This window comes from Pygocentrus nattereri, chromosome 2, assembly GCF_015220715.1.
Source record: "Pygocentrus nattereri isolate fPygNat1 chromosome 2, fPygNat1.pri, whole genome shotgun sequence".
NCBI classification, from domain to species: domain Eukaryota; kingdom Metazoa; phylum Chordata; class Actinopteri; order Characiformes; family Serrasalmidae; genus Pygocentrus; species Pygocentrus nattereri.
Genome location: NC_051212.1, coordinates 40924908 through 40937706, shown reverse-complemented (window position 1 = coordinate 40937706; position 12799 = coordinate 40924908). Strand labels below are relative to the sequence as shown.

The 12799-nt window shown below is 38.2% G+C and overlaps 1 gene segment (V, D, J or C); it reads right to left on the bottom strand.

Annotated features, from left to right (window-relative positions):
* Positions 1 to 11087: 11087 nt before the first annotated feature.
* On the bottom strand, positions 11088 to 11922 carry LOC119264938. The segment is given in 2 exon segments: positions 11088 to 11479; positions 11628 to 11922. Coding segments are annotated over 2 exon segments (432 nt in total).
* Positions 11923 to 12799: the final 877 nt, after the last annotated feature.

Genomic DNA, 12799 nt, shown 5'->3' with positions numbered 1-12799 from the left:
TTCCATGAGAGAATTGTACAAATCTCAAAGCTTGCTTAGTGTAGCTTTAAGCAGAAGTCTGATCTGGACTTAGTCATTATGGGTCTAACATTAAGCAGAACTTAATATTTATCTAAGTGCTATCTGGGACAAAACAAAAGTGACTTCATGCAGGTGAGTCACAACAAATGCAGATCACTAATCACTTCTAACAGGGTGTAACTGCTGAAGAATGTTCAGACAAGCGCAGAGCAGGCTATAGTAAAATGTTTTAATGCAGGAAGAATCCAAAAACAAAGTACAAGCAGTTGATGGTCGGTACACAAGAGATCAAAAACATAGTCCAAAAAGGGTAAGGCAAAGGTCGTAAACAGAAACAGGCAGAATATCAATAACCGGAAAGTGAAAACACAAAAACAAGGCTTGGTAATGCACAGGGACTGAAACAATACTTCACAAACACAAGCGCTCGGTGACAAACATATATAGTCCTTGAAACAGGTGAAATCAATCAACACTCAGGTGAGCGTGAATGTTGGTAGGGTTCCTGATCATGTGACCTCCCAGAGACTTCTGGGAGTTGGAGTTCTGGACGGAGTGTGGGATGTCGGTCTCTGCTACGGAAGGCATGACACAGGGTCAGAGATTCTCTTTGTAGTCCATTTATTTTTAAATCACCATTTTATGAATGTATTATTTTTTGTAAATATGCTTGTTGCGAATTTGGTGCTTGCAACATGTTACAAAAAAGTTTGGATGGGAGCATGTTTACCACATTTAGCACTTTTTGTTTTTAACAGTAATAAATAAAGGTTAGTGTTTTCAGGCTTCAAAAATGTATTAATTACTGTAAAAACAAAAGCGTTAAATGTGGTAAACATGCTTCTATCCAGTTCTGCACACAGAATTTTTTTCTTCCCCTGTGCAGGTGATTAACTTGCTTTATGAATGTATCGACAGAAAGTGTTTACTAATAAGAGTTCGTCAAGTTTCAAGTCTATGTGAAGACATATGTCACAAAAATATACCCATTTTCTTGATGTAGTGCCACGCAAGGGATCAAAGGTTTTTGACTCCTACCCTTTACACACTGAGATTTCAGAGGTTTTTGATGTTATTGTGCACCATGGATGGCAAAAAGATAAAGGCAGAGTGAATAGTTTTTGAGTAATTATAGTCAAATGATGAGCTAAATATAATCTGGTTAACATCTTTAAAAAGTCAGTTCTATTACACTTCTATAACCTAAGAATAGCTTAGCCAGGTGGCACTGGAGTCCCTGTAGTAACTGAATAATAAGCCTTGGTATGTAATAAGCCTGAGATGTTAAGGGGTTAAATAATGTGTTTGAACATCCCACTTAAACTGTTTTGATTTAAAAGAGCATTTATTAGGATTCTGTCTTTTCTTGATTTCTACAGCAAGAAAAATGTACTTGAACATATATTGCATTTGTACAGTTACAATAGGATCTGCTTACAGAATATTAGAATAATCCTGATACTGTCTCATCCAGAAGTTCCCCCACAAAATTTTCATTTGAAACAACTCGGCCAGTTGTGAGAGTTATGAGTGCAGTTATGAGAAACTACAACAGGAAACTCCTGCTCTGGGGAGCTGCTCCACTGAGCTTTCTGTCTTTGTGGAAGATCAAAGCAGAAATGAAAGCAAAACAACAGTCAGAAACTAAAAGAATATTTATAAATTCTCAAGTGTACAGATGACTTTGCTTAAAATAAATATTTATACAGAAAATTGAGCTTTTTAAGAGTCTTTGTTACTGGAAAGAATACTGTAACAGGTGCAGCGTTCTTCAGATAATTTGTGAATGGCCTCTTTTTGTTTTAGAGGCCATGTTGTTCAATATAATCTGTCTTGTATTTAATCCATACAGTTTAGAGATGATGTCTTTCATTTGCAGACCTATGAAACATTTTCTACACTTTACAGGCAGGTTTTATTACTTTACCAGCAGATTAAAATGCATACATAGTCACAAAAAAACCATACAGTAAGTTAAATGCACATACAAACAGAAAGCAGTGATTTGAAAATGTACTGTGATTTTCATTTAAACAGAATCGGTGCAAAGACAAGAAATTTATGACTTGATTTATCTACTTAATTGTGTTTTGTAAAGATATGATCATTCTGAAACTGATTACTGCAGCAGATTCCAAAAAATGGTAATTTAAGACTAGAGACATTGTTAAATGGTCAGAAAACCTTTTGAAACAGGTAATGAAATCATGAATAAGGAAAAAAAGCAAAGCAGAAGCCACATGTCAACACTGTCCAGAAACACCACTGACTTTTCTGGGGTAAAGCAAAAATTCACAAAAACCAACAAAGTGTGGTCAGAAGATATAGTTTCAGTTTGCACTGACTAGCGTGTTTGAATATGCTTCTCCATGTGGGGATCTCACAGAATTGGATGAAAATGCAATCTTCAAAACACCGGGAGAGTTGATCAACACCTCCTCCTTAGTTAAGAAGGCACAATAATGCCTCTGCATCCTAAGGAGACTTAAAGGGCTGGGCTACTCACACCCATCTTCACCCATCTGCTTGAACAGAAGCATCATAGTGAGTTTTCAGATCTGCAGCTTCTGGTCACCCAGTCTTTGGCTCAGCTGGTTCCTGCAGTGCTGGGATCCCTTGTAGTGGATTTTTTGTTTAGCCAAATGTAACACAAGTTCTTTGACTTGGTAGTGACAGAACTGGGGTATTATAGGCTGTGGCTGCAGACTCCTGTGTGTCCAGTCAACCTAAAATGACTCTCTGAAATGCTCATTTTCCAGAAGCTGGCAACAAATTCTGTCACCTCCTTCTCTTTGATACAGAGAATTCAAATATTTTGGTGACAGGAATGTGACTCCAAGTCCTCCATTTAGCCTGCAGGCAGGATGCATCCTTTGTAGTATAGCACATTAAATTGAAAAATTAAGGTGACAGTAAATTAAAAGGAGTGTACAACTTCTGGAAATATGCCCCCTCCATCTAACGCTACCTGAAGTCCCCTGATTCTATTTAATGTGCTCCATTTATGTTACATGCTAAAATGTTAGGACGAGGCTTGCAGAGTCTATAGCTAAAAGGATGGGATTTAGTATTTAGCATTCACTTCAGTGTAGACCTGGTAGGTTAGCATGATTCTACTAGAATAGCAGACTGACTGCATGAGTCATGTATTTGTGAGTTCTTTTCCTGTTATAGCATCATATCAGATTACCCATTTTATAAAATATAAATGTGATCCTTTATATATCCTTATATAGATCCTTTATAAATTATAAAGAAATTATTGACCAAACTGTGGTGCTGAGGCTAAAACTAGAGCAGGCGAGACCATCTACTTTCTTATCCTGATGAAGACATTGGATGGACAGCCGTGAGTGAGGTGGTTGAGCTGCATGAATCATGGAATGTTTATTTTCTCTGTCTTGTGATCAATTCAGGAACCAGTTTACCCTAATCTTTCATTTCAACCTTTTCATGTTAATAGATCTCTGATCCTTGTTTCCATATTATAAACTTTATTATAAAATATATTTTTCTTATATTATTTTTAAAATATTAAGTCAGAATTGTCATATTTTTGTTGTATACATGTTCTGGTTCTTTACCTTCCATTTGCATTTTTATTGTTACCTCAAAGTCAAACACCTGATGTTCTTTAAACTTGATTTATCTGTAGATGTTTCATTTGCACTACACGCATGAGTAAATTGTGGCCTAAGCCTGTGTCACTAAGCTGGGCTAAGACCCCAATCCATTTATGGGGGTGGGGGGCTTTTATGATGCATATCAACCTGTGATGTAATAATAAGATTTTATTTTCTTTCCTTTCTGCCTTTCAACAAAGACAGTAAACTATGTATTGTATCAGATTCTAATCTTACTTTAAAATGTCCACTCTATCATGCACCCTTCCATCAACTGGTGGATATATGCATTTTTTAAAAAATATGAGAGGCTTTCCATTTAACACAACATATTCATAATATAAAAAGTACATAACAAAGACAGATACATACAAACAGAATGATAGTTGATTGTTCACACATCTACGCATGTACATTTTTTGTTGTCTGTACTTAGTTTCATACACACTCTGTTGACAGTAATCTTATTAAAAAGTAAACTATAAAAGGAATAACTTCAGATGTTACATTGTATTTCAGTTTTGAGGGTTAAGTGTAGTTTCCTTTGTTTCCTTTTCTTTTTTGTTCCAGCAGCAGGTGTTAGTGGTGTCTTTATCTGGGTTTGTGGTTCAATGATATCATGGTGTAATAAGGAAATAAGTTTTTGTACAGCCTCTCAGGGACTTTGTATCACTGGGTCTACTCTAAGAGCACAGTAGTAGAGCGCAGAGTCTGTGAGCTTTAGTCCACTGATAGTAAGTTCAGTAGATGTATCAGTTGTTTGTGCTTCAAGTCGAGTGTCAGTGGGGGTGCTCTGGCTACTACTGTATGATTTTGCTCCTTTATACAATAAATACTCTGGGGCTTCATTAACACGCTGCTTGTACCAGTAAAGCAAAATGTAAGTACTGGTTGACTCATATGAGCATTTCAGAGTAACAGCATCTGTTTCTTTTCTCACAAGGTTGGCATTTTCCTCCTTTGGCCCAATTGTATCTCCAAATGCACCTGTATTAAGAAAATAAAAAGAGAAGAAAATTTAAAATATAAAACAAAAGAAAATAATTGACTAAATAAATAAAATTAGAATAATACATTTCTCTGTATATAATGAAAATTTACCTGATGTTACAATGAGATAAATGATTAAGTATCTCTGCATTTGCAGTATGATGTATTGTTGAGCCATTGTGAAACAGAGTGGGATCTGAGTTTAGAATTTAACATGAAGAAATTAGGCTTGTGGAAATGCACTCAGGAAATGCTTGTGGGCAATGTTTTTTTTTTTCGTTTTTTTTTTCTTCAGCATGTGGTTGGCTGCTCTGAGACGTAACTGTTAACTGAGTGTCATGATTCGCCCCTCCCAGTCCTCTATGTGCTTTTGTTTACCTTTTGGTATTGTCCATGTGCTTCCTTGTTTTGATTCTTCCCTGTCTTGCCCCCTTGTTTCCAGACCTTGCCCTTGATTTTTCTCACCCATGTCTTGTTAACCCTCTTGTTAACCACCTGTGTCTTGTTACCTTGTTCTAGTATTTAAGCCCTGTGTTTTTCCCTAGTTGTTTGCTGGTCTTTGTATTGTATTGTTTGGTGTTGTATCTTTTGGACTTTTTCTTAGTCTCTTTGTTTTTTCTTTGTTTTGGTGTTTAATCTGTTTTTTCTTTGTTTTTGTGTTTAGTCTGTGTTCCTTTTTGTCATGTCTGTCCATCATTCTCTCCATGTTGGTTCTGTTACCCTGGACTGTTCAGACCCTAAATCTGGATTTGCCCCTAATAAATCTCACTTCTCTCAGTATATGCGCCCACCCCATCATTGTTTCCCTGCGTTACACTGAGCATTTACTATGATACAAAAACCCCGAACAAAGTGCAACCGGCTCAGAGCTGTAGAGCTGAGGATTGTGCTGAATGCTTTCCAGTTAAAAGATTCCAGTTAAAACTCTTAAAATATATGCAGTAAAAAGGACACACCCACTTATGATTTATTTCTTTATTCTTCATGAGTGACCACACTTTAACATAATATTAGTTTTCAAGCTACATTGAAAGTTAATTGACATTTTCTAACTAAAAAAAAGTCATAATAAGCCATATTAAGAGAAAGAGAAAATTGCAATATGTACATGAGATTTCAATACTTATGAGTATAGTAAAATGGCAGTGAGTGTGATAGTAAATATGAAACATCTAGTATAAAGCATTTCAAATAATGTCCACCCATCCATCCATCCATTTTCTATGCCGCTTCTCCGTCAGGGTCGCGGGGGGGTGCTGGAGCCTATCCCAGCAGTCTTATTGTGCCTCTAGGTTATTGCACACACAATAATTATTATTACACATATGAGCAGTTTTGGTATTGAGTTTTGCACAGATGAACCACACTTTGTGAATCATACACTGAAGGAGGACTTATAGAGTTTGATGGCCAAAGGTAAGAATGACTTCCTGTGGTGCTCTATGGTGCATTTCGGTACAATGAGTCTTGCACTGAATGTGCTCCTCTGTCTCATCACTGTGCCATGGAGTGGGTGGGAGCCATTGTCCATAATGTCCATGGTCTGCAGCTTAGACAGTGTCCTCCTCTCCGACACTGCCGTCAGCGAGTCCAGCTCCACACCCACATCACCGGCCTTGCGGATCAGTTTGTTGAGTCTGTTGGCATCTGCCACCCTCAGCCTGCTTACCCAGCACGCAACAGCATAGAGACTGTATATATGCACCACCACAAACTCATAAAAGATCCTGAGCATAGTCCAGCAGATGTTGAAGGACCTCATTCACCTCAGAAAAAAGACACGACCTTGGCCCTTACTGTAGAGAGTGTCAGTGTTCTTAGCCCAGTCCAGTTTATTGTCAATATACACACCCAGATATTTGTAATCCTCCACAGTGTCCACACTGAAACATGGGTCACCGGTGCCTTGTCCCTCCTCAGGTCCACCACCCATTCCTTTGTCTTTGTCACATTGAGCTGCAGGTGGTTCTGCTTGCACCATGCGACAAAGTCCTTCACCGTCACTGTCACTCATCCTCATCACCAATGCTGATACATCCAAATATTGCAGAGTCATCAGAAAACTTCTGAAGGTGGCAGGTCTCTCTGCAGTAGCTGAAGTCCGTGCTGTAGAGGGTGAAGAGGAAGGAAGAGAGGACAGTTCCTTGTGGAACTCCAGTGTTGCTGACCACTCTGTCTGACACACTGTACTGCAGGTGTACATACTGTGGTCTGCCAGTCAAGTAGTCAACAATCCAGGACACAAGGGGGGGCATCTACCTGCATCACTGTGAGCTTATCACCCAGAAGAGCAGGCCAGACGGTGTTAAATGCACTGGAGAAGTAAAAAACATGACCCTCACAGAGCTGGCTGGCTTATCCAGGTGAGCATAAACTCGGTTGAGCAGGTAGATGATGGCGTCTTCAACTCCCTGGTGGAGCTGATAGGCAAACTGGAGGGGGTCTAGAAAAGACTGGACTATGGGTCAGAGCTGATCCAAGATGAGCCTCTCCATGGTCTTCATGACATGAGACGTCAGTGCCACTGGCCTGTAGTACCTTGGCATCACTGGGTCGTGGCGTCTTTGGAACAGGAACAGTGCTGGATGTCTTCCACATCTGGAGACTCAGGCTCATGTTGAAGACTTGTTGAAGTACTCCACAAACGAGTCAGCAGTGAGGTTCACTGTAGAGCTGACAGGTGGGGGAGGGATGGAGGTGTGAGATGGGCTGTCACAGGAGGGGGGCAGGCTATCAGGAGGGGGGGGGGGGTGAGTGGAATGGGCTGCTGAGGACCGGCAGCAGAGGAGTCAGGATGGGGGGGGGGCAGAGCCTGCAGTGTCAAATCTGTTAAAGAACAGATTTAGCTTGTTGCCCCCGTCCACGCTGCCTTCTACTCCTCTGTTGTTACTGGACCTGAAGCTGGTGATGGTCCTCATTCTATTCCAAACCTCCCTCATGTTGTTCTGCTGGAGGTTCCACTCCAGCTTTCTCCTATATTTGTTCTTCGCCTCCTTGATAGCTGTCTTCAGTTCCCTCTGGAACTGTTAGGTTAGGTATGTTACAGGTGTGGCCATGTTAGATTAGGTATGTTACAGGTGTGGTTATGTTAGATTAGGTATGTTACAGGTGTTGTTATGTTAGGTTAGGTATGTTACACGTGCTATTATGTTAGGCCAAGTATGTTACAGGTGTGGTTATGTTAGTTTAGGCATGTTACAGGTGTGGAATCACATAGATGTTACATTGATTTCTGCAAATTATATAAATAACTTTAACCCTTCATCCATACTTTTTAGTAGTTGCAAAGCATACTCTACATGTCAAAATAACCAATTTTTTAAAAACTGGAACTGTTAGGTTAGGTATGTTACAGGTGTGGCCATGTTAGATTAGATATGTTACAGGTGTGGTTATGTTAGGATAAGCATGTTACAGATGTGGTTATGTTAGTTTAGGTATGCTACAGATGTGCTTATGTTAGGTTAGGTATGTTACAGGTGTTGTTATGTTAGGTTAGATATGTTACAGGTGTGGTTATGTTAGGTTAGGTATGATACAGGTGTGGAATCACATAGATGTTACATTGATTTCTGCAAATTATATAAATAACTTTAACTTTGCAAAACATACTCTACATGTCAAAATAACCAATTTTTTAAAACATATACACTGAAGTATACAAAAATAAAGAAAGAAAAATCTCAAAATTACAAAAAACTAAACTGAATGTCAAAAAGACTTTCAGGTCTTCCATTTTTATTTACATGTAGTTTTAATCAACAACCACATGAAGACTGAGCCACTACAGAGTAGCAAGTTGATATTTCATTAGATGGTGTCACGGACAACTAGTCTTTACATTTTAACAATTCTAAACAGCACCATGACAACACACATATGAATAACATGTAAATTGTGATGTAACACTAGACCAGTGTCTTGTCACAACCTAAGGGCAGAATCTTCTCAATTCATTCATTCATATAAGAACTGAAGACGTATTCAGCTCATGTTCTTTGGAATTCCATTAAATCTTCAAATGTTCATCCTGAATTCAGCTGTTGCACAGGGAAAGAGGAAAAGAACGCAGCTCTCTGAAAACTCTTTCTGCTATAAAAAAAGAGCAGGGAAGAGTGATAGAGGTGCAGAGCAGTAAGACCCCAACAGGAAAGTAGAGACAGTAGGGACAGTAAACTAGACCAACAGAATAACTCACAGACAGAGGAAAGTTATTATGCCAGGTCAGCACATTGTCGAGTTCACTGCACAATGTAAATATCTACACTGCACTTTTAACGATTATAATATTTCTGCAAGTAAAATTAACCCAGTTTGAGATTTTCAATTAGAGATTTACAATGAATATTAACTATTTTTATCAGCTCTTTGTCTGTGGGATTTAATACTGAAGGTGTGAGATGATTGTAATATATAGTGCATATATAGGCATAATGTAGGTCTGTGTGGATAAATCTCTGCTGTGCACCTATGTGATGTATTATGGTTTGAAGTCTGTGTCACTCAGTTATGCTAAAACTTCAATTCATCTGTTACTTTTACTAATTGTAAAATTCTTAAAAATACAACCCCAATTTCAATGAAGTTGGGACATTGTTTAAAACATAAATAAAAACAGAATACGATCATTTGTAAATCTTTTTCGACCTATATTCAATTGAATACACTACAAAGACAAGATATTTAATGTTCAAATGGATAAACTTTATTGTTTTTTGCAAATATTCACACATTTTGAATTTGATGTCTGCAACACATTCCATAGAAGTTGAGACAGAGGCATGTTTACCACTGTGTTACATCACCTTTCCTTTTAACAACTCTCAATAAACATTTGGGAACTGAGGATACTAATTGTTGAAGCTTTGTAGGTGGAATTCTTTCCCATTCTTGCTTGATGTACAACTTTAGTTGCTCAACAGTCCGGGGTCTCCGTTGTCGTATTTTGCACTTCATAATAACAGGTCTGGACTGCAGGCAGGCCAGTCTAGTACCCTCACTCTTTTACTATGAAGCCACGATGTTGTAACACATGCCAAATGTGGCTTGGTGTTGTCTTGCTGAAATAAACAGGGGAGTCCCTGAAAAAGACGTTGCTTGGATGGCAGCATATGTTGCTCCAAATCCTCTATATACCTTTCAGCATTAATGGTGCCTTCACAGACGTGCAAGTTACCCATGCCATGGGCACTGACACACCCCCACACCATCAGAGATGCTGGCTTTTGAACTTTGCGCTGATAACAATCCGGACAGTCCTTTTCCTCTTTGGCCGGGATAAACAATAAAAACAATTTGAAATGTGGACTCGTCAGACCACAGGACACTTTTCCACATTGCGTCAGTCCATCTCAGATGAGCTCGGGCCCAGAGAAGCCGGCGGCGTTTCTGGGTGTTGTTGATATGTGGCTTTCGCTTTGCATGGCAGAGATTTAACTTGTACTTGTAGATGGAGCGACGAACTGTGTTCACTGACAGTGGTTTTCTGTGGTAATATCCGTTACAGAATGATGTTGGTTTTTATCCAGTGCCACCTGAGGGATGGAAGGTCACAGACATTCAATGTTGGTTTTCTGCCTTGTCGCTTACATTAAATATCTTGTCTTTGTAGTGTATTCAATTGAATATAGGTTGAAAAGGATTTGCAAATCATCATATTCTGTTTTTACTCATGTTTTAAACAATGTCCCAACTTCATTGGAAATGGGGTTGTACATTTCATGTCTATTTATTCTCTTTCCACTCCTTAATTTCCTAGAGATTTCCATAAAACCAGAAAAAAGTGCTATGACTAACCCTAACCTTATCCTTGCCCTAACCATAACTCTCAAATTTAATGATTTACACAAAATAAGTGCATGAGCGTGTGCGTTCTCTCATCAAGCTCTGGTTGGGTTGAAGTTGCATGGTAATTTCATTCTAATATCACTGATTTTCCTTCAAATTGAGTCACATCTCTGACTGGCTGTTTCACTCTGCTATCTGTGAAAACAGAATGTCAGAACTGTAAAGGGAAAGTGATTTTAAAAAGAGCAGATGTCTCAGTCAGTGTCTCACGATTCATTGAGGCTGAAAGATAGAATGAATAAACACAAACAAACTGACTGAAGAAAAATGAGGAGCTCATGCAGCTCAGAACTACTGACTCACACATAGTATATGTCTCCCCCTTCTGGCTTTACAGAGCTTCAACATGAATTTAATCATTCTAGTATCTGTCATTTATCATTTGACTAAAGTTTAATTGTATCTTTTTCTTACATTTATTTTACTACATGAATAAAACTATTTCCCATGAATAAAATATGCTTTGCTTTTAAGAGTAATGCATGTAAATTACTTTTGTAATTTAAAGTTATTTATTTTTTGTTTGTTTGTTTATATTCTTTGTGGCATCCTTCAAATCATCTACATTCCATGTACATATGACACTTTTGATCAGTGCTGTTTATTTCATTCCAGATCTTTATTCTGCAAATGTAGAAGTTCATATTCAGTCTGTAGTGGAAGGTTTTTGTACAGTGTAGCTGGGTTTCCTGTCACTGTGGGCCTCAGGGCACAGTAGTAGAGTGCAGAGTCTGATACTGCAGTAGAAGAGATCGACAGATTTACATGTTTATTCCTTTCAACTTCAGCAGACATACGAGGAGGAAGAGGATCACTCATACCCCCTTGAGGGTAAATGTACAGGAGAAACTCTGGTGTGGATCTGGGAAACTGACGATACCACTGAAGAGCATCATTAGTGCTGCTGCTACTGTGGGTGCAGGAGAGAGTAACATTATCACCCTCTGAAACCTGCACTTCTTCTGTAAGTGGCATAATTTTCTGTGCTGATGTGTCTCCTGGAAATAGTAAAAAATATTGAAGAAAAAAACACTTTAAAACAACATTTACAATCTACTTATAGATTTAAAATTTAAACTTTTTTTTATTTTACATATTTCTCATAGTTTCTTCCATCAGTTAAAAATGTCATTAAAGTTCTCTTACCTAAAAGCAGTGCTAGGAGAGAAAGGATAGAGAGCAGCATGTTGACAGAGATGTGAAGTGACTGAGAGCAGAGTCAGAGCTGAATGGGTTTAGTGTAGCTCTCTGCTGAAATACACAGCTCCACCCATAATGCAGCTCATACACTCAATCACAATACACTGCTGCCTCATTTCTTTATCTTCTTAGAATTTAGAGTAGAGTTTACACTGATCCCAAAGAAAAAGGTGTAGATAAATCTCTGTAGTGCACCTACATGATGTATTATGGTTTGAGCTCTGTATCATTAAGTTATGCTAAAATTTCAATTCATCTGCTGTCTATATTAATCAATGTCTTAAAAATTATATTTCATATCTATGTAATCCCCTTCAACCAGAATAAACACACATAACGACCTCATGGCTGATCTTCAGATCGGGTAATGACTGTGATTCAGTACTGCGTTTCCTTTTCAAGGAGGCCAGTGTGTTGATCCAACAAAGGCTCATTTGCTTCTTTTAGTTCAAAAAGAGGACCAGAGCTCCACCCTCTGGTAGAGAGGTGCACAAATCTCACAGGAAGCAATGTTTTAGAAGGATATAAAGATGTGTAGAAAGATATGAAGCCTACTGCTGCTTCTTAATGAGGTTTCAATGAATGTTAATTAATAGAGATGTGTTTCTTTTTGTTATATAAGTGCTTATTACAGGATACAGGAGCCATTCATTGGAATCACATATGGATTTGTGTCACTTGCATATTTAACGAGAAAAGTCTTAACTAAAGCAAGAGAGACCTGCACAGGAATGAAATAGATGAATTAAGGGCAATGCAGTGCTGTTAGCTCAGTCAGGTGATGCATGCAGTCATATAGATAAAATGTATATTGATGCATCTTTAAACAGAGAAAGACAATGATGTGTTTAAAGTAATAGAGTTAAATAAAAGTCACTATAAACTTGTTTGTTGTGCTTTATGAATTGTTAACATATCATATTAATAGTAGTTTTCATAACCTGTTTGAAACAAACTCCCAGTTTGCAGTGCATTATGACTGCAAATATTCATGCAAATCACTTAAATGTAACTAAGCTGCCACCTCATAAATCTTTTTCAGCGTGCACAATATGCGTGCATACGCAAGACATTTGTGTATCTAAACACACGCGTTCACTGAGAGCACACAGTAGACA